This window comes from Ambystoma mexicanum, chromosome 2p (assembly GCF_040938575.1).
Source record: "Ambystoma mexicanum isolate Mex_15411 chromosome 2p, UKY_AmexF1_1, whole genome shotgun sequence".
Taxonomy (NCBI): domain Eukaryota; kingdom Metazoa; phylum Chordata; class Amphibia; order Caudata; family Ambystomatidae; genus Ambystoma; species Ambystoma mexicanum.
The window spans coordinates 103,156,479-103,178,561 of NC_090923.1; the positions used below are offsets into that span (position 1 = coordinate 103,156,479).

The 22,083-nt window shown below is 45.8% G+C and overlaps 1 protein-coding gene across 2 annotated transcripts in view; it reads left to right on the top strand.

Moving 5' to 3' along the window:
- Positions 1–22,083, top strand: part of SLC26A6 (solute carrier family 26 member 6) — a 453,283-nt gene that overhangs the window by 298,615 nt on the left and 132,585 nt on the right. For both annotated transcript variants that reach the window (XM_069643342.1, XM_069643341.1), the window contains exons 9-12: positions 2,469–2,616; positions 5,536–5,649; positions 9,990–10,067; positions 12,176–12,271. In XM_069643342.1, coding sequence (XP_069499443.1) covers positions 2,469–2,616; positions 5,536–5,649; positions 9,990–10,067; positions 12,176–12,271 — 436 coding nt within the window. The remainder of the gene's footprint in view (positions 1–2,468; positions 2,617–5,535; positions 5,650–9,989; positions 10,068–12,175; positions 12,272–22,083) is intronic.

Sequence of the window (22,083 nt, forward strand, 5' to 3'; positions counted from 1 at the left end):
CCAGAGAAACCTGAATGGTGAAAGCTAAGGACACCATGAAACAAGCCCAGAGAAACCATTGCAAAGGAGTTGTCGGGGCAAACCAGAAAGGTGGTCTGGATGACCTGTTTGTTCAAGACTTCTGAAAAGACTAAGGGCCTCATCACGAATTGGGCAGTATTCTGGCTGGGATCCCACCCAATTTTATTTACATTAGCGCCCACCCATCTGGCAGTATTACCGCTGGATCACGGGCTGGGCGCTCACCGTTGGACCCAATGTTGACTGTTCAGTGGAATTACTGTGCGATAATACCCCTGGCAGTAATTGCATCGAAAATGGGAATTTTTCCGGCGAGTATACGCCAAGCTCTGTGCTGGGGGTAAACACCCCAGACTCAAGATTGGGCGGACCCTTAAATGCGGGAAGGGGAACTGAATGTAAGCTGCGAGCTGGAAGAAGCGCAGAACTTTGAGTTAAACACTGTTTCTTTGGACTTTAACATCTCTACACATTGGTTAATTGTAGTGGTGAGTGCAATGATAGGTTTTGGACACAGGCAGACCTTTAAGCTGAACTCTTTGACTCAGACATTCCTTAGTTTCATTCAGGTAGAGAAATTCCAACTTAGCATAGGGCAAGTTAGGCCTTCAAACATCCTGACTTTTAAGTTAATAAATAACTTTTTGTTTGAACTTGAAGTCTATTGTCTGTGTCATACTTTGTGATGGCTTCACAAGACACACACATGCAATCAGCATTGGGAAAACACAGACACTCCCGGGAGCAAATGAACAGGAACACATACACAAACAAAGACATGCAGACACAAACACACACGCACACACACACACACACACACACTCAGCCACACACACAGCACAAACTCAGCATTGGAAAGCATGCATATAGAAACACATGCATAAATACACACAGAGAGTCAGCAGTGAAATCACACACACGCACTCAAGATCAGACACACAGATAGCGCGGGAAAACATGCACACCCAAACACAGAAACACACTCATGAATACACAGTCAGCATTAAGAAATACAGACATACAAATACAGGCAAACGCACAAACAAACAGTCACAGGCATGCAGTCAGCATTGAGAAACACACACACATACACACACTCTGCAACACACACATGCACACAGTTAGCATTTGGAAGCACACACACATGTACACACCCTCAAAAGAGAAAACTATTTGAAATATAGATATATAAATCTGTGCACCATGCACTTTGTGATGGGGCGAATTTGTGGGGAATGTTATTAACTTATGCACTGTCTAGAATATGGCTGATTTTTATCTTTTGATTTTATTCTATTATGTACTGTGTTGAATCCTGCTGAGCCCTCACATTAGCCCTGCCTATAGTCTCCTCCCAGGTGACCAGGGAAAGGCAGACAATTCCTGATCCCGACCCTGGGGGCAGTATTGACCAGGTGGATCACCTGGGAGACGGGCCCTGGGAGAACAGGATGACTTTGTGGACTGAGACGCAGTGTTTGTCTTCCTCAAGGAAGAGAATACCCTTAATACCGGAATATGTCATGGCTTGTTGTCAGCAAGAACCTTTATTTTCTCAATCTGACTGTTGGACTGAGGGTGAAGACAGCGATAATCAGGTACAGAAGTTACAAAAATACTTTTAAGGCTTCTGACATTTATAGAAATGAAAGCTCTAACGAGTCCCAGAGAATAAAGGAAGAGAAGTCTTTAAGTGTAACCAATTTAAAAACGGAGAAACACCATTGTTCTGTAAAATCACATATTTCAAGGAATCGTTATGGGACTCCCTTAGGGAATCTGTATGAGAATCGTGATTAACTTGCTGGGACGAGGAAGAGGACTGCAGATGCACAGAACTGCAAGTTGCAGTTAATTAAGGAAAATGAACCACACCGGAGGAGGCCTGGGAGGCATGTAAAGCCCCCTCAGGTGCAGGCATTAGGAGAGAGAAAAAGTAGAAGGTGAAGTAGCGTTTCCAAATCTACGTGGCAGCGGATGCAAAAGGCAAATGGGAGCAAAGATGCCAGGACCACAGTGGTGTGTAACTGGAATGCCGGTCCTGAGAGGGTCTACCAGACACAAGTTTGCAGCTGCAGACGTCACGCAATGGAGAGTGTACCTTATTGCAGCTTTTCCCAGTGTCAGACGAGCATTGGTGGTGGGCGAGTTCAGAGTAGCTGCAGAAGTCAGAAGTACTCCGAAATTGACAGAAGCGGGTCACGGTTAGGGTGGCCAGGCCGCACAGGGTAATCCAAGTAGTGATGCAGTGTGAGTTTAGGTTTGGACTTTTTTTAGATTTGATAAACAGTTGATTTGGTCTGTTCATAGCAACTTTAACATTGGCATTTCCAATGTTTGTAAACTTTACTTTTTATAGGAGACAATGTTAACACATATCTTTAAATAGCATTATAAAGAAGCATGGTACCTATTGATTTATCGTTGCTTTTACTTCCTTCTCCCAGCTTGCGCCAGCCAACACTACCTGATGTCGACCTCTTTGAGAAAGTAGTGTGCAACGCGTTCGCCATTGCCGTGGTTGGCTATGCTATCACCATCTCTCTCGGCAAACTCTTTGCGACGAAGCATGGCTACAAAGTGGACAGCAACCAGGTGAGTGTGGTTCCTCCTGATCTCCTGGGGCATCGCTCTGACACAGTTTTGTTCTTACCAGCCTTGAAGCACATGTGGGTATTTTGCCCAAAAAAGGACTAAACTAATCATTAAATGTTCTTGTGATTTTTAAAGACTCTTTACAAATTGGGCAAAATACATATTTGTTGAAAAATACCCTACAGATGCATTAAACATCTTTCATTGGATTATCAATGTTACTTCTTGACGAGTGACCCAGGAGTAATATGAGGTCACAGCGATATTCAATAATGCGCTGGAGAATAATGTGTCACTGATTCCCAGTCTGGTTTTGTCCTGGATGCAGCATTGAAAGAGTTGTCCTGCAGTGCTTGACAATTTCCTGTTTGTGTTGTATGATGACGATACCGGTCTGATGGTCCTGCGGAGTTCCGCCACACCTTTCAGCATAACTAACCATGGAATGGAATGTCAATGAGGAAATTAAATACTCCCTCTTTCCGTCTCAAAATCTCCCTCTTGGTTGATCTCAAATGTTGGCATGTATGAACAGGCTACAATTTGCCATTGGTGGGCTGGATGGTTCAGTCCAAGTCTAAACACAAAGACTACAGAACACTAAATAAAGTATTTCTTTATTTCCTAATTTTCCTCAGGGGACACGCATGTAGCCCTGCATAGCTGGGCCAATAGGGCCACGGGCTACATTTCCCTTTCGTCCACTCTTCTTCGAACCCCTTGTCTCTTAATGCTATCTGCTTTTCTTTTCTTGCCCATCTCTCCTGAGCTGATCGCTCTTCAAAGCCTTCTGGGTTTCTCTTAGCCAAGCCCTCTGGGAATTCTCCTCTCAGCACATTTGGTCATTCTTCTCCTTCCAGTCTTCTGGATCCGTCTACTACCAACCTTGGGGGGCATGCTCTCCTAAGCCCCCATTATCCTTGTCTTAATTCCACACCGCCAGGATTTGCCTTTTTGCATCCTTTTGCTTCTCACCTGTAACTTCCTGTCACCTTCTTACCCCAGCCTTATAGATCTCACCTGCAGACTCCTGTTTCCTGCCCCACCCGCCCCACAGACTCTACGACTCATCTCCAGTTGCCTGTTGCTTTCCCCAGCTCCTTCACAAGTTATTTCTATTCTCAAAATTAGCTGTTCCTCCTAACTTCCATGGCCTTTTGGGACGGTCCCTCCCTTTAACAAGGCTTTTGCCAGCCTTCCAGCTTCTCTCTGGTGAAAGATGGCACAGATATGGTAACAGGGATGGGGATTTAATGTTGCCCTACATCCCTGATTATGTTTTATAGTCCTGATGAGCGGCATGGGATTAGCCCATCCCTCTGCTTGGGTAGTCCCCTCTCTTTCTGGCAAATCCTGGCCCTGCCTTCCAGCCTCTCTTTGGGGGTATGGCAACTCCGAAGGGTATCTTAAGGCAGTTGGTATAAGGATTGACTGGTAACCCATACCCTCCAGATGGTTTCTAGATCCGATGTGGATTTGGGGCTAGCCTATGTGTTTTTACCTGTATGAGAGTGGAGGTCTAGTGTGATGACAGGTTGATTTCCTCACAAGCTTTCCGTCCTAGGTCAAGTCCATCTCTGCCTGTTCCATGGAACCTTCCTTCCTCATTTCTCTTAAAGTGGCATGAGTGTCTATGGTGAAAATGTGACAAGCAGCTGCCCACCGCAAGTAACACAGTGGGGATAGCCAGGGAGTTCTCCCCACGTCACCACTGAATTGAATTGAATTGATATTTTATTTATATCACGCTCGTACACAAGTGTTTCAGAGCGTGACAAGGCAAGGGAGGGGAACAGGGGAGAACAAAAACAGCAATCTTACTAGGCCCCATGACATTGAGAACGCACAAGTGCATGGGAAGGGGAAAAGGGGAAAAATGCATGGAAGGGTGGAAAAGTGGAAAGTGCGGAACAGAGGAGAAACAGATAAATAAAAAAAAATAAAGGCAATAAACAGTGGTAGTGCACCCAGCAAGTGGCAAGTGCTGGGTTTGGCAGACAGGGTATGACTGAGAAGTGCAGAAGAAAAGCGGGTGGGGGACTGTATGGGTACAGATACAGACCGCAGTGCAAGGGGTGGCCCGGAGGCAGTGCAGGAGGATGGCAGGGTGAGCAGTACCTGGGCCCGGAGGACAGAGGGTGGCCAGGTTCACAGTGCCAAGAGAGAAGCAGTTCAGCAGGGGAGAAGGGGGGCAAAGGCAGAAGCAAAGAGTCTTAAGGTGCTTTCGGAACCGGAGATGGCTCTCCTCAAGTTTCAGAGATGCAGGGAGGGAGGCTGTTCCAAAGGGAGGCCCCAACCGAAGACAGAGATCTACCCCAAGCTCGTTTCTTTGAAAAAAGACTGACCTTGGGTTTAGCATCACCTGGCGTGTGGCAGCCCTCAGCCCCATCGTCAGACAGGAGACGTTTCCAGAGAATCCTGAAAGCACTGTGACCCTTTAAATGGTTGTTAGCTGCTAGAAGTGCTCTGAGCCACTAAAGCATGAAGAGGCACTACAGAGTCTGGAAGGGTCTATGTGAAACATGTTCTGGCAAGAGACATTGAACAGGGTATGTGTCCTATGTGAGACCCAAAGAGGAAGCAGAGCATATGTTAAACGCGTTCTGGCAAGAGATGTCGAAGAGGCTAGGAAAACCTCTGTGAAACCTGTTATGGCACTACCCAGCAACGAGCCTAGACGCAGGTTTATTTCTGGAAATCATGCGTCTGCTGAGAGAGATTTACGGCTGATGAAAAGTCTTCTGAACTATATCCAGTCCCAGGAGTGTAGCATGCACACTTCTATGCGGGCCCGCATGCATGCATTTCCTGCAAAGGGTTCTGATTGTGGCAGCCTGATGAGTACTGTTTCCACCCAGCTCTTCTTCTCCTCCCAGATATCCAACCTCCCTCACATTGCTTTCTGTCTCCCTTTTCCAGGAGCTGTTAGCCCTGGGGCTCAGCAACTTTGTGGGCAGCTTTTTCCAGTGCTTTACCATCTGCAGCTCTGTGTCCAGGACCATGGTGCAGGAGAGCACCGGGGGAAACTCCCAGGTAAGCACTGATACCCCAATGCATGAGTGAGGAACTGTGCATTGCACGCAAGCAATGCTTAATGGTTGAATCTTCATAAGCTAGTTTGGAAACTGAAGGAAAAGACAAATAGCTATGAAAAGCAGCAAGACTGTACATTATAGGCTTCATCCTATCCAGTCTTCCTCCTATCCAGTCTTCATCTCTTTCTGTCTTACATGTTCTTCACCCTCCTTGTGTCCAATCACAGGTATTTTAACCCCCGAACTTGTGGCCGCCCCTACTCCTTCTTACCGGTTTCTACCCTTGCCTCTTGTGGCCTGTCGCCCTTCGCCATGAAAGTGTGGTCAGAAAGCCCTAGAGCACCTCAGACACATTCCCCTGTACAAATCACCAAACCTACACACTGCTGTTGCTGGTACTCTTATCATCTCATATCTGGTCTGTCTTCCTTGTTTTATAGCATCCCGGAAAGCCAGAATGCCTTCAAAATGCCAAAACACTGGGTGTCACAGGCCCCAAGAAGAGGGAGCCCAATTTCCCTGAACAAGCCAAACTCACACTGATCTCCGCAAAAACCAGAATCACAGTCAATGTGCTGCATAGCTATCACCTACACAGACCTCTCTTTAACCACCAGGCCATAGCTGTCACTATCAAGACCCCTCACGGAAGCCTCTATTTACCGGAATCCTTGCCACTGTGCATCCAAAAATTGTGAGTCACAAAAAGCGATTTGTGGCAGTGTTTACCATTAATCTATCGACCGAACTGCCTACTCACTGCAGGCGGTAGACCTTTCCCCACCAACCTGTCCTTCAAGAAAGCCCGTAACCCCCTTGAAACACTTGTGTATAGGCGCGTTATAAATGCCATATCATACCAACTTCATCTCTGATATGATATGATATGACATTTATAACGGGCCTATACACAAGTGTTTCAAGGCGCGATGAGGCAAGGGAGGGGAAACAAAGGGAGGACAAGACAACGATCTTACTTGGCCAAGTGACATTGAGATCGCGCAAATGCAGGGTAGAGGGAAGTGGAAGAATGCCAGGGGAAGGGAAGGGGGAGAAAGTGCAGGACACAGGATCAAAAGCAAGTAGTGCGGCTAGCAGGTGGCAGTGCAAGGGTTAAGGGCAGACAACAAGTATCAGATAAGTGCAGGTAAAGAGACTATAGGGTTGCAGATACAGATCCAAGTGCAAGGATTGCCAGGAGGCAGTGCAGGTGTGCAACTGGGTGGGTAGAGACCTGGCCCGGAGTTTAGAGGGTAGCCAGGTGACGGGTGCAGTATCAGACAGGAGATCAGCAGGGAAGAGGAAGAGAGAAGGCAGAAGCAAAGAGGAAAGTCTTGAGATTCTTCCGGAACCGGAGATGGTTCTGCTTAACTTTCAGAGAAGCAGGGAGGCTGTTCCAGAGGGAGGCGGCAGCCGAAGAGAGAGATCTGCCCCCAACTCGTTGTTTGGAGAAGCGCTCTGATCTTCTAAATCTAGGCCTATGCAACACTGGCCTCTGGTGGCCTAGGTGCTACCTGTGAGATGTAACAGGAGATGGGTGCAACAGTATTGCCTTTTTGAGTTTCTTTAACATGTCTGACTCAGCCCCAGTCATCAATCCAGTGTGGATGTCCCTTATGGTGCCGTACTCGATCTTCGATGAGCTATAGTGCCTCCACCTGTCCCGTCGGGTCGACAGGGACCCTAAAGATACCCGGTGCCCCATTGTGAAGGATTTCCTGTTACCATAAGGATAGGTATGTGTATACTGTTGCAAATACCCAACACTCAAAATCAGCAAAATAAACACTAATTTGGTAATTGTAATACCAAAGGGTTTATTGCTTATATTTCAATGTTGGGATTGATAAATGCACTCAATAGCCACACAAAAGTATCACAGTTCCTTTATGACACATCTCACTGATAACCTGGATCACTGGTGGTGATATCATATAGTTCAAAAACATATGTCCCCCCGATTCCAGGGCCCATGCAAAATGGCGTTCAAAGCCAACTGGCTACCCCCGGATTTCCTGCACCATCTTTCTGATGTGGGGGGAAGAAGTGGTTGTGAGATGTTGTGCTGCTGTGCACGCAAAAGTAGCAGAGACAGGGAGTTGCTGGAGTTGCTGGGCCATAGCAAACACCTCTTTTGGGTTCTTCAGCATTAGTGTCACCCTGTTTCGGATTTGTCAGCGACACTTTGATTACACAAGAACATTGCTGTTTGCTGTAATGTTGACTATGATACAGGGAAAGGTACGCTCTACTTTTCCACTCCACCGCTCTACTCTTCTGCACTACAGCCCCTGCCCTTTTCACCTAGTTTGGCTCCTTAGAGGGCGCCGTGCATTGGAGAATGTGTAAATATTACACTAAAGGAGGACAATACTTTAGCGTTGGTTTAGAGGCCATCCATTCCTGTGCCTTCAAGGGAGGGCACCACCAACTTTTGACTACAGAATAATACTTTTATTATTTTCCACAATCCTCACAATTGGGTGCTAAAAATGGAAAGAATAAAGGCAGCAGCCTAAAGGGGGCTTCCTATCTCAGGGCGGGTGTAGCCTTCATTCGGGAAAATAAAACCAACCACCTGTATGCTCGTAGGGGAGGTGGAAACAAAATGCCATAAGACAGATGGGGAAAAGGCCCAGCAGCTTTTTGACCTAGGTGCGAGATCTATAATGGACTTAACATAACAGGCATTTATTCCACTCCTTGCATGTTTGAACTAGGATGACAGGAATCAATTAGCAGGGGGGCATAGTGGGGACAATATTACACTGAGTAGAGGGTCACCATCCTCCCCTGGGTGTTTAAAGCCCCTCCAAAGGCTCTGCTAAGGCTACCCTCTGACTGTCTCTCTCAGGTGGCCTTCCCAAGGTGGCAAGTCCGGCCAACGTGGTTATATCAGGCAGCATAGTAAGGGGCTACTCTAGCAGGGAAGAGGTCTAGCTCTCTCTCTCTCTCTCTCCTGGAGCGCCACACTCCTCACTTACACCCTCAGCTTTCACTTAAATACCTCCCTGGGCTGGGCCACCACACCCAGCTTCTGGAACTCTCAGCCACTCCACTATACAGGCTGCAGTGCTACCAAGGGGATGATGTCATCAAACGTATTCATTTTTCGCACCCGGGAAAGGCAGTTTGACCAATCACAATCTGCCTTTCCCAGGCACGATATTTTAACATGTTTTTCATGGCCACCACCATCCGAAAAGGGACAATAGCCCCTTTTCTCTTTTTATGGCAGCAGCAATGTTTTTTAACCTTTTTTTCATTCCGATATAAGATGTGTTTGCTCTGAGCGCATCTCCCGTTGGAAATTAAAAAAACCGAAAACTATCCGCACCACGGGGAATCCTGGTGGGCCGTTAAACGCCATGTCTGCCTCGGCAGCGGGTCGTAAAAGCTATATCATTGTTATTACGGTATTTATTGAGCACAGACCTGGCTTCGGGAAGAAATGGAACGCTTTACAATAATAGGGAGAAGCACACAGGGAAGCAGAGAAAAAGGGAGTGAGAGTTAAGCACAGGGGAAGGCGAGCCAACGGCAGCAAGGGATCTTCAAGCAACCAGCGGAGGAAACGTGTGGAGCAGATCAGCCAGTCTCTGGTAGCGTGGGGAGGGGAGGGTGTGTGATCCTAGGTGTTAGGCAGGTGTCATTCCTTCCAGAGGAAGGTTGTGAACTCTTTTCTGAACTGTAGAAGCGATGGGGCCAGTCTGATGTTGACGGGGAGAAGAAGCATGGGGAACGAAGTTTGGCATGAGCCTGCGTGCAGACCTGGCCCTCAATTTCCACAACAGAACCCTTCAAGCAGTTTCCATGTTTAACTCACGGACAGCTGGTATGCAGCCATGCATAGTAACCCCAAAGCGTGGTTACACTCACCTTCTTCCTCTGCTTTCGGTTGACGTGCACCTCAAGCCTATTCAGTTTCCATCATGTATGTTATAATCTACATAACAATGAAAGAGAAATAAATAGTAGTGTGGATAATGAGAATCGGCAGCATTTTACCTTGGCTACTGCATTCCAAGGGCTATTTTGGCTTTTATGGGCCTGATCTGTCCACTGCTCCAGCCTACTGCCTATTTTCCTTTTCCAACAGGGCAGTTCAGCCCTGTGTCACACAAGATCCGCTGTGACGTCACAGGGTGCTACTCGAGCAGGAGAACTTGTGTGTTGAATGTAAACCTCTCATTTTGCTACTTGCCCATCCTGAAGCCCACTATGCCCCTCCTCTGACTCTCCTTTTCTAGGAGCAGTTACATACCCAGATGTGGTCAGCTGTATCAAACGAAGCCGTAATCTTGTAAAATATAGTCTCCTGCTTGTTGTCATTTTTAGGTGGCAAGTGCTATGTCTGCCGTCATCATTCTGGTTATCATTTTAAGAGCCGGGGAACTCTTTCAAGACCTGCCCAAGGTAAGACTCCTCTGACACTCTCATTAAACCTGCAAACACAATTCCATTGATTTTTCTTAGGTGGTCATATTATGGCTTTTGCCTCCAAGTCACTAGTTTTCTACAAATAAATGAACTGTCATCAAAATATTAGAAGATGTACTTAAATTGTGCAATACAAATGGTTGATACTTTCTATGTGAAATTTATGATGAAATAATTTGGGGTAAGAATTTGATGAATTTTGAAATCCCAGCCACAACCACAATGCAGAAACAGCGATTAGGTAAAGTCCTAAATGAATCCATAGCCTGCAGCCATTCAAGAAACTGCCATTTTCATAATTTCAGTCAGCCGCATAAATATTGACAACACCTGGTCTGCAGTCTACCAGTGTAGTCTTAACTGCATCGAAAGAAAATTCACTTTAGTTATATTCTCCAGTCTAATATGAACAATGTCCTCTTTTCGATGGATTATAGCATGGTTAGAAAAGCTTTTGAGACATTGGGCCTCATTACGACCCAGGCGGTAAGTTACCGCCTGGGTCGTACCTTTACCACCATGGCGTAAACTATGTTTACGCCATGGTGGTTGGCGGACTTACCGCCCCATTCCGAGGTTGGCGGGGCGGTAAGTCCCCAATCCCCATTTACCCTTCCCCATTCCCATTTTTGCCCCATAGGGCATAATGGGAGTGGGGAAGGCGTTAATTACGCCACCGTAAATTACGGTGGCGTAATTAACATCAAGGTCCCTTAGCGCCATGGATTTTAACACCTGCTAAAAGCAGGTGTTAAAACCTCCATGGCGCTAAGGGACCTCGGAATCAGGCGGTAAGGGTCGGCGCTGTTTACGCCGCCGTAAACCCCTTACCTCCTGAGTCGTAATGAGGCCCATTAAAAGTTATTGGGCCTCATTATAAGTTTGCTGGTATGGGTACTACGATACCGGTAAGCTTGCCGGTACCGTAGTTCCCGGACCAGCAAACTACGAGTTGTGCTCGCAGGTGCCTTTCTGCCCCCCAGGTCTGACCTGGCGGGCAGAGCGGCACCCGCGAGCACATCATGTCGGATGCACCGGCACCGTTTATAACGGTGCCGGTGCATGCGGCTTCCCCATTCCCATTGAGACCTATGCAGCTCAAATGGGAATGGGGAAGAATATTTTCTGGCGCCCAGGAATGAACAAATACCGGGTCCAGCAATGCCGTTCCTGGCATTGAGGCCCATTGACGTTGGATACCGTACAGGCATCAAACTATGGAGTATTACAAACTTGGGTGAGAGCTGCACTGTGGAGATATTCACCAATTTCACCTCAACCATTCATTATAACTAAACATATTTCAGTGAGCGCCCAATTAGTTTCCAGGCCATCTGACCGATATTGCTCAGTTTATTCTAAATGTAAAAGTCACTACGTTTTGAAAAATAGCGTCATCTTCAAATTTTAAAAGAAATGTGAATATTTAAATAATTAACAGTAAGGGGACCTAGGGAATTCATTTACAGGAAAGAAAAGGGGAGGGAGAGGACCTCATGGCACAACCAGGCCATAAGGGTTTCCATACATTTGCATTAAAGAAGGACCCTCAAAATGTAATGAGATGGCTTGATGTGAAGGGCACAAAAGTCTTAAAACAACAAGAAACTATGACAGGGAAAGATTGCAAATATTCAGTATAAGTAAAGTGAGGAAGAAGGCAGGAAAAAAGGGGGCAAAGGGTCGTTAGTTTTGTAATTAAGAAGGGAAGACTATAACAACAAAAGAAAACACCCAAAAATGTATGCATTTGCAATCAACAAAATGGCTGCAATCAATTGGCCAAGCAAAGAACGTTCAGCTGTGCAAATGTTTGGCACATCTGCAAACTAGGTTTCCTTCGAGCAGTACAGACATCAATTTGTCGCACAGATGGTTTACATTTTACTGTAATAAAGTTATTTGGCCAATGACATCCCTTTCTCATGTTTAAAGAGAGATTTGGGCTTCAAGTGTCTACAATATTATGAAGCTGCAATAACAGAGCGCAAAGGGTGGCGGCGCCTGCAGAGGGTTAAGGTATTCAATCTCAATTGATGCCAGCATTTGTTTGTTTACTATCATTTTGTATTTTGCTCCTCTAGGCAATTTTGGCAGTAATTGTGATTGTGAACCTCAAAGGCATGTTCAAGCAATTTCGAGAGATCCGCGTTCTCTGGCGAACCAACAAAATTGATCTGGTAAGAATGATTTGGCAGCGAATAACGCCTAAAGGTTAAGTACCACAGTGCACGCCACATTAAAACCAACAAAGGTAACAAAACACTGCTAGGTGAGAACTGACAAAGCCAATAGGTTTAGCATTGCAAATGTAGATTCTGAGAGATGTTCTGTCCTGTGAGGGCTGTACATAAAATTATATATTTGCTTAAATCAGACCAATAGGCTTTGGCAATGCTTGTAATAGTGGCATCTATAATGCATTGGGAGCTTCATAAACGTTTATATTCCAGCATCCCACTTCATCTAGCCCACCTTCTTTAACCACACAGACAGTGGGAGCCATAGGCACCGGTAATTATAATAATGATTACAACAAAATAATAAACGCAATGTATTCCGCAGCTAAGTGGATAACACATCTGTGTACCAAGTAATATGGAAATAAATCAATAAACAACATTGAACAACTGACTCCCCACCTTAAACGGTTTCACTCACTTCTACAAAATGGCTGCCAATATAACAAAGGCTTGACTATGATGTATTTGCTCAGCATCACAAAGCAACTGATTGACACCGGGGTCATGATATATCTCCAAGAGCTCTGTCAGCGTGGCTCCTAACCTTAAGCCAGACCTAAAGAAAGGGGGCATAAAATGCATCATATTCATTTTAAATGAGAAAAGTAACACAGAAAAGGTTGCAGCACGTGACTACTTGGACATTTTATTGAAAGGCAGCCTTTTAAAAAGCAAGTCTTAGCAAACTGCCTAACAGACAATACACCTTTTGGTGTTAAGGAGTTCCAGAGATAAGATGCAGGAGCTAAGAGAGCCTCGAAGAAACATTTTAACTGCTGCATTTTTCAATTTCTAAGCATCAGATATCCCGTCTGTGGCTAGTCCGGGAACTATCAGAGACCACAAGTATTTCTACCACGTATTAATGTTGTTTGTATTTGTATTTTGTTTTTATTGTTTTATAGAGCACCTTAATCCAAGGCGCTTAAACGTTAACAACAAAAAACACATGAAACATGGAACAGTAGAACCAATAACAGTATACATGAATCAAGCCATAAATTCGGCATGTGGAACAATTTGGATATAAAAAAAGGAGAGGCGAGGAAGGGGGGAGGAAGGAAGAGAAAGAAAGAGTAGTGAGTAAAGTGAGCAACAGGAAGAGAGGATATCTTAGGAGAGACGGGAAAAGATAAAGGGAAAGAGAACAGGGAGAAGGGTACTAGAAGGAGGGAGAAGGAGAGAGGGGGAAGGTTGTCATGGAGGTGAATGAAGCAGAAGTGATTTCAATGAGGAGCGGAAGGACGAATAGGTGGGGGAGGAGCGGATAGAAAGAGGTAGGGAGTTCCAGTGTAAGGGGCCAAGGAGCTGAAAGGAGCAGAAACGAGAAGAGGCACAAGGTGGTGGGGGGAACAGAAAGTAAGAAGAGATCAGCAGAACAAAGGGAGCGAGAGGAAACTCTTGCTTGCCAACAAGTCTTTAATATCATACAGGAGAGTTTAAGCATGATCTGGTAGCATCTTCAGAGTATTTTGCTAAACATTAAGATCTTGGTGTCAATTGATTTGATGAATCCAGCCATCCGGAACAATGTCTGAGAATCTCCCTGACTTTCCTCAATCAGAAGAGCTGCTTTATTTGATTTATTTGATATGAAATGTTAATGTTTTGTACCCATGTCCTAACGGCAACAATAAAAATACAAATGCTTGTTTTAAATACGAAAGAGTAGGTCACAAGGAAGTGTTCATCATGTATATCGTTTGGGATGGAGCAAATGTGCTGTAGTGTCCGATGTTTATGTTTGTACAGAGGCGAGGTGCCCTCCTCGTCCTCTTTCCTTGTTCATTCACCAGCCACGGGACTGGGGTTGGTGAGTCACGTGGGAAGGCGGGGTTACCGCCTGAGGCTGTTGCACTTTGGCCAAGATTGATTAAAGAAGTGGTAATCACATCCCTGGCCTCCGTTTCATTTAATGTACTATAATTTATTTTAAATGGAGATTTAAAACTGGCGAAGAAGGTCTGTGTCTGCTCATGCCGCGTATACCAATGATTACGTGCCCAGTGCGGTGCATGTACATCACTATCAGACGGCCCAGCTGCAACCATATTATTCGCCTGATCCTGCCCATACTGTGCCACTGAGTGGAGCGGTCCCCACTGGCTGTGGACCCCCAACCTGCGCCTGCTCCGGATCGAAAGCGGCGGAGTGCAGCTGAGGGAGAAAACACGGCGGGAAATGTTCTGCGCTACAAAGAGCGCCTGCCTCTTCGCGCGACTGGCGTTGTATGGGCGGAAGCCTCCCGCTCTTCAAGGACCAATCGCTCACTTCTCAGAGTATCACCAAGCAGTCGGCTGTGCCACCCACCCCCCTCAGGAGCACGACGTTCACTTTACAAGGCCTGATTCATTATATTACTGCTCCGGCCCAGTCACAGGGCGCCCACTTCATGGCCTGCAGCACGTGCATGCACATTGTGAGCAAAGGCCCAGCATCCTTCCTGTACAAGAGGTGAGAGTGCACATTTATCATCCTCCAGCTGTTATTTCTTCATCAAAATGTTAGAAGGCGAAGGGATTGTCAGCTCCATGGCACCAGCTACATCGCCACACTCTCCTAGTCGCTCGATCAGAGGGGAGGGGAGCCATGGCTCTCTGCAACTACAAGTGTTCCCACCTTTTGATATATCGGACACCAGCAGTCTGGCTCCACGCGGGTCCAGATGGCTACAAGATGCTATGGGGGTGCAAGAAGAGCGTTGTCGTAAAGGAATCCTAATGCACTCTTAAGGACCAACAGTAAGGGAAATTGTTTTAGAAATGCCTGAGGGCACCCCAGACATCTTACAGGGCATCATTGACTCTCTGAAGAACTACTTTTGCCCGCTACGAAATGTGGATTATGAAAGACCTATCTTTCACACATCGACCCAAGAAAAAGGTGAAACCGTGGCCAATTTTGTTATGAGATTGCGTAAAAGAGTCAAGTGTTGCGGTTTTGAACATTATTCGACAAACGGAGCACTAAAATCCCAAGTGATCGCAGGCTGGGAATCAGCTGAATTTTGTAAGACGCTACTGCAAAAGACAAGGTCGTCAGAAGAAATCTTACAACTTGCTGAGTTGACATGGCACCTACGATGCAAACAGAGTCTCTGGGTAATATAAAAATCACGCAAACACCATCTACAGCGCCTGTCTGTCAAATGCGGTCATCAGAGAAACCCAGTCAACAATGAGCAGCACAAATGCTATTGCTTCGGATATAACTTCCCCCCATGTGGGTCCGTGTCCATCCATTGGTAATTTCTGTGACGGGTGTGGTGGCGGAAATCATTTTCAATCGGTATGCAGGAATAAAAAAGACATTCAGAGGACGGACAAACATACAGAGACAAATAGAAGGGCTGAAGGCCCTCTGCGCAGAAAGTGGAGAACCCCCACCAGCAAGCGGAAGCGCTCATCGAGCAGACCGCGAGGATCCCCTCAAAGACTCAAACAACATCGGGACAAAAGTAACGCCCGTCGTAGAGCGCACACCTCTGAAAACACGGGCAAGAGATCTACCCGTCACAAATTGAGATACATCAAAGCCACACCACGCTACTACAATGACTCTGACTCATCATCATCAAGTGGCGATCGCAAGCGAGGATACGTTCATGCCATAGGGAACAAAGCAGCAGCTGAATATAGGCCGATTTTTATTGCTACAAATGAATTGAAATGCCAGAGAATTTCCAATTGATACAGGGGCTACAGTTAACGTAGTCAACCAGGACACATAAAGAGGACTCAACCATAAAGGCCACCTTCAACCGGCTGACATTGATATTTATCCCTACGGAGCCAACACTCCTCTGGAATGCAAGGGCAAGTTTCAAGCCACATGTGCATTCAAGGACAAGGCTGCCAAACTGACCATATACGCAGGGACGTCATTTGGGGGTCACCTCTGAGTTCTCCCTTGCTACCCCTAAAAAACAATTTAAATTTTTTTTTTTTTAAATGTGTTTTTTATGGCTGTGGCTAGTGCCATGCGGCTCTTTGTTTCTGGAGTGGCTGGCTTTCTTGTTCAGGCTTCTTAAAAAAACATGGGCTTCCACAAGTGTAACACTTCCAACAGTGACCCTAAAAAAGAAAAATAGGAATAGCAAATAATTTGTCTTTCTGGAATTCTATGCAATAATTGCTAGACTCATTAAAGGTTTATTTCCGGCACACTTCAGGGGGGCGAGTCACTGAGTTAGTCTGTTCTCAAATGCCTCAACTCAGGCTTTCATCCTTCTGAGGTTGATAAATGAGTACCAATACAGGTTGGGTGATGTTGTAGGTATATTTGTTCTATTTAAAGCGTTTAAGCGTAAGTGCTATATAATAACACATCATTATCATTTTGCATTAGATGCCTGCTTGCATTCACAGTAATATTGGCCTATGCACACTGATTACACGGCCACGCTAGTGGCCGTGTAGTTATGGTTAAGTTGCTATTCCCATAGGAAGAGCACTTTTTGGGCGGCTTATAACTTCGCTCCCCCTGGACGAATCCTCACCAAACTTTGCAGAAATTTGGTGAGGTTTGGTCCAGGGCAGGCAAAGTTATAGGAGGGGTCCCAAAATTTATTTTTTTTCCCATAGACTGAATGGGGGGAAAAACTTTGCGCACGCCTACAGATGAAACCGTTGGACGGATTTTTACCAAATTTGCGGCAGGAACAGAAGTTTGGTCCCGAAAGCATGCTTTTGTAAATTTGGTGAAAATCCATCCAGTCGTGGACAGGACACTGATTGGGTAATCGGCTTGCGTCAAGTCCGCGGACATGTGACGCATTCCCTCATTGGATGGTGAAGAGCGTGAAGTGCGTCAGATTGTTCCGATGCGCCTGCTATCTTTAAACCGTGTTTTGGTGTCTGCGGACATCGCCACAAAAACATATAACAGAACACCACATTGCACTTGTTAAATGTCATCAATGACATTCGTGATGTCATCTTTGATATCCTGGGTGTTAGTCTTAGCAGTGCAGGGTGTTGGGACGAGTTATGGGTGCATAGCTTACTGTAACTGTCGAATTTCAAGGGTTTTTCGGTTTTACTTGGAACCATAACGTCCCTTTAACAAAGTTTTTTTGACTGAATTTCATAGGTTTTTAGTAGCGCAACTTAACCATAACGTCCCTTTAACAAAGTTTTTTTTACTTAATATTTACTATACATATGGTCATACATTCTTGTATGGAATGTGTATCACATTATAGTGATATCGTAACCATATTTTTCATGGTGTAGTTAGGAACAATGCTATGTGATGCCACGTCCTGTTTTGTCAAGGTGTGAAAGGTTGTGTTCTATCACTTCCTGTGATGTCACTTTGGGATGGGGTCAAATGACATCACTTGCAGTGATGTCATCAGAGTTCAAGGGTTGTGTGATGTCACTTTCGCCACCCCTGCCATTTTGGTGAAATGACGTCCCCGCATTTATGTTCTGAAAGGGGAAGTGCCGCAAGGCAGTATTCGCAGTTTCGAGTCTGGCATACAAATGGGACTAGTCCACATTATGTACCAAATCATGATGGCGTACACAATTGACCAGAAGGACATGATGACCAAATGTTCCTTGCATTATTCAAAGGCCTAGGCAGCCTTAAAGGAAAACAGATCAAACTACACATCAATCAAAACAACAAACCTATTGCTCAGCCCTATCTCAGGGTTCCACTAAACATACAAAAGCAAGTAGAAGACGAACTCCAATCACTCCACAACCAAGACATCATTGAACACGAGACAGGACCCACACCATGGGTGTCACCCATCATTCCAGTTCCTAAAAAAGAAAATGGAAGGAGCATTCATATTTGTATAGACATGAGGGCCCCAAACGTAGCTATTGAGAGAGAAAGACACCTTGCCCCCAGAATGACAGACATGAGGCACTTAATCCATGGAGAAAAGGTCTTCTCCAAATTAGATCTGAACAAAGGATACGATCAACTGGAGCTGCATCCTGAATCCCGATATATTACTACATTTCTACTCACATAGGATAATTTCGATATAAGAGGCTCAGGTTTGGGTTCTCTTCAGCAGCTGAGATCTTTCAGAACGAAATCCATCAAGTGATCAAACATATACCACATTGTCTAAATTATAGTGACAACATATTAGTATTTGGAGCCACACAAGAGGTGCATGACAACACAGTGCGCTGTGTGTGCATGGCCCTGGAATACACCAATCTGACACTAAATGCAGCAAAGTGTGAGTTTAGTAAATCAACATAAATTCTTTGGACACATTTTCTTTCAATAAGGACTACAACCTGAGCCGGACAAGGAACAAGCTCTCGTGGCTGCTTCATCTCCCACATCAACATCAGCTGTGCAATCATTCCTGGGCATGGCCAGTTATTGCACTAAATATAAACAAGACGTTGCATCAGAGAGCACACCTTTATGTCTCCTCACAGGAAAAGGACAAGAATGTGCATGGTCCAAGAAATGCATGGTAGCGTTTCAAGAAATCAAAGCACGCATCTCGTCTGCATCTTGCATGGCATATTATGACCATGAGTTAGAAACGGAATTGACCGTGGGTGCCAGCCACGTCGGTTTAGGTGCCATTTTAGCCCAATTCAAGCTGGGTTCCTCTTCGCCCTGCCGGAAAGCGGCATATGCAAGTCGTAGCCTGTCACCTACAGAATGCATTTATTCACAACCTGAAAAAGAAAACCTGGCGTTAGTCTGGGCCCGTGAACATTACCACAATTTTCTGTACAGCACAAAATGTACAGTTGTCACCGAGCACCAGGCACTCACAAGCATTGATGGCAAGCACAATGCCAAGATGCCTCCCCGCATTGCACGCTGGGGACTCTGACTACAGGAATACTCTTTCGATATCATTCATCGCCCGAGCAAGGACAACAACCCGGCTGATTTCCTGTCTAGATTTCCACTACCTGCAAAAGAAGAAACACAGTTGGCTAAAGCAGACCAATATATCAACTATATCGTAAGCAGCGCCCTCCCAAAGCACAAAGGCAGACCCAGTGAAAATGCTAGTCAGGGACAGGGTGTCTTCCGACAAAAGTGGCATGAGTCACACAAGGAGGAAGGGACCTTTTCGGAAAGTGAAAAGAAACTACTGAAAATGTTCCATCTTCTGAAACATGTACTGACGCTCTCTCCACAAGGTTTGCTACTGAAAGAAAATAGAATCATCATCCCTGAAGCACTCCAAAACAGGGTAATTGATGTGGCACACACAGGACACCGAGGAATTATTTCCACTAAAAGGCAACTTTCGAATCAAGGTATGGTTCACTCAGATGGACACAAAAATACAGAAAGTCCTGGAGAACTGTGCCGCATGCAAGGCGGTAGCACTCCACACCTTTTGTGAACCCCCAAAGATGACACCCATGCCACTACAAATATGCGATGAAGTGGCTGTTGACATGTTTGGGCCTCTACCAAATGGAAAGCATGTATTGGTTATTATGGACGAAATGCTGAGATACCCAGAGGTAAATCTGGTTCACTCGACGGCGGCCCATGCTGTCATTTCAGCACTAGACAAAACCTCTGCAGACATCCCAACAATCGTGAAATCTGACAATGGCCCACCATTTAGTGTACATGACTTTGCAATGTTTGCTGAACATCTAGAATTCCAACATTGACGGACACAGGCCAATGGTACCATTGAACAATTCATTGCAAATTTGAAACGCACACTTCAGATATGTTCCATCATGAAGGGGTTGTTCATGCAAGCAATCTGCATTCTATTAAGGGACTATCGGAACACTCCTCAGGTCAACGGGAGTGTGTCCATCAGAACTGATGTTTGGGAGAAGCATAAGAACAACTCTTCAACAAGCACAAGGATCTGGGTCAGTTGAGTATCCGGGATTAAAAGTTCGCTACAACATTGAGGCAAGCAAAGGGTGGAAGAAGAAGTATGCCGACTCCCAAAGTAGAGCCAGAGAACCGGATTTACAAATAGGAGACGCAGTTATAGTGCGACAACCACAAGAATCGAAAGGGGTGCCTGCGTTCAGACCTGAACCTTTTACAGTCACTGCAATAAAAGGATCCCTGGTATCAGCTGTGAGTCTGAGTGGAAACGTTACCCATCTCAACAGCCTTGTTGTCCCACTCCTTTTTCCTGATCTCGTTTTCGCTGTGCATCCTTTCTGTGTGTTTCACTGCTTCCTCCTTGCGTTTCTTTCCTTGCATTCCTTGTTCTACCTGCATTCCCTCCTCTGCTTCCTTGCTGATTGGCTTGTCCAGTTGCTGCTCTCCTGACCATGGATGCTACTTTTTGCGGTATTAGCATCTGGATTTCTCTGATCAGTACCTTGCACTGTTTTTGCATCCCGTTAATCTCAGGAAATCCTTTTCATGGTGCAAGAAGACTTACCCTGTATCTTGCCACCTAGGTATTTGTCTAGGTAGTCGGTTACAGCGTGGTGCTTCGACACTGCCCTTTCACGGTTCCAGAGGCCACCCAGCGGACCTTAAGAACACGTACGCGGCAGTGCTCCATTTAGCTTGACCCCATTCCCCTTTGTCCCCCTTGTTCTTCCTCCTAAGCGCCTCTTAAATTACCTGTTCTGCTTCTCTGAACAACGCATCCACTTTATGGTATGTGTTCTTTTCGATGTCTGCTTCATTATTTCTTTCGCTCCGCTTACGCATCTCCTCTTTTTGGTCCACCTTTCTTATTCGCTTGTACTTTTCCCCGGATCTCCCGTAGATGTTTCCTGCTGCGGGTTAATGTATCCTGCGGCTGGTCATAAAGTGGGATATAACCCGTAGTGCGGGGTGGTGACCTCAGTCCGTCCCCTCCCACTGTCACGGCTTCTTTCCTTAATTTGTCCTCTTTAGTCTCCTCTTATAGTTTCCATAGACCCAATATATTCTCCCTGCTTTTTAGCTTAGATACTTTATATTGTGTTAACAGATATCAGTACGTATTCTCTATTATTTTACTGTCAAACGTACCTTCTCCTGGACAGGCAAGGAAACACTGTCCTGCAGTCTCCTCAGCCCTCTGGAAGTTGTATTTTAATATTTGATTGTGATACCTGGGCAATTTGCGGCACATATGGTCTAAGGGGATGTCCATATATGCCATTATTTTTCTTTTTTTATTCCACTATTCTGTGTTTCACATTTTTCTGTTCCCCCAATTCTTCCCCCCTCCTTTATTCCCAGGCGCACCCTTCAATGTTCACTCTGGCCCTCTCCATGGGCCCGACCACTCACTCGATATTAGTACTTGACAGCCCTCTCCACAGGCTCACCGGTCCCTATGCTAGTGCAAGAGTGTCCAGTGTCTACCCATGCACCACCAGCACACTCCTACTGTTAACGTGAAAAAGTGAGATGCTGACTCGGCCACCACAAGCCCCCACCATTCAATGACTCTAACTACCACATGCATATCCCTATCTACAAAAAAACCCAACACAATTCGTACTCCAATGACGCATCTATACAATCACCTGTACTACTTACCACTCCTGTCTAACAGAGTTCACCATGCGCCCCTCCTGCTCTACCGCTGGCGTGCCCCCACCAGCGCCCACTCCCTATCAGGTGGTACACTCTAATATGTGTACTACTATGGTTGATCGTCCTCTCTTCTCTCAAGGATGCATCCCATACACCATAACAACAATCTATCCCTCCCCCTTCGACTAGCACACACCTATCGTACAGCATCTTCTTGCACCACGTGTTGCTCACATCCTTGGATACTCTCGAGTCCCCTTGGCACTGAGCCTCCACCA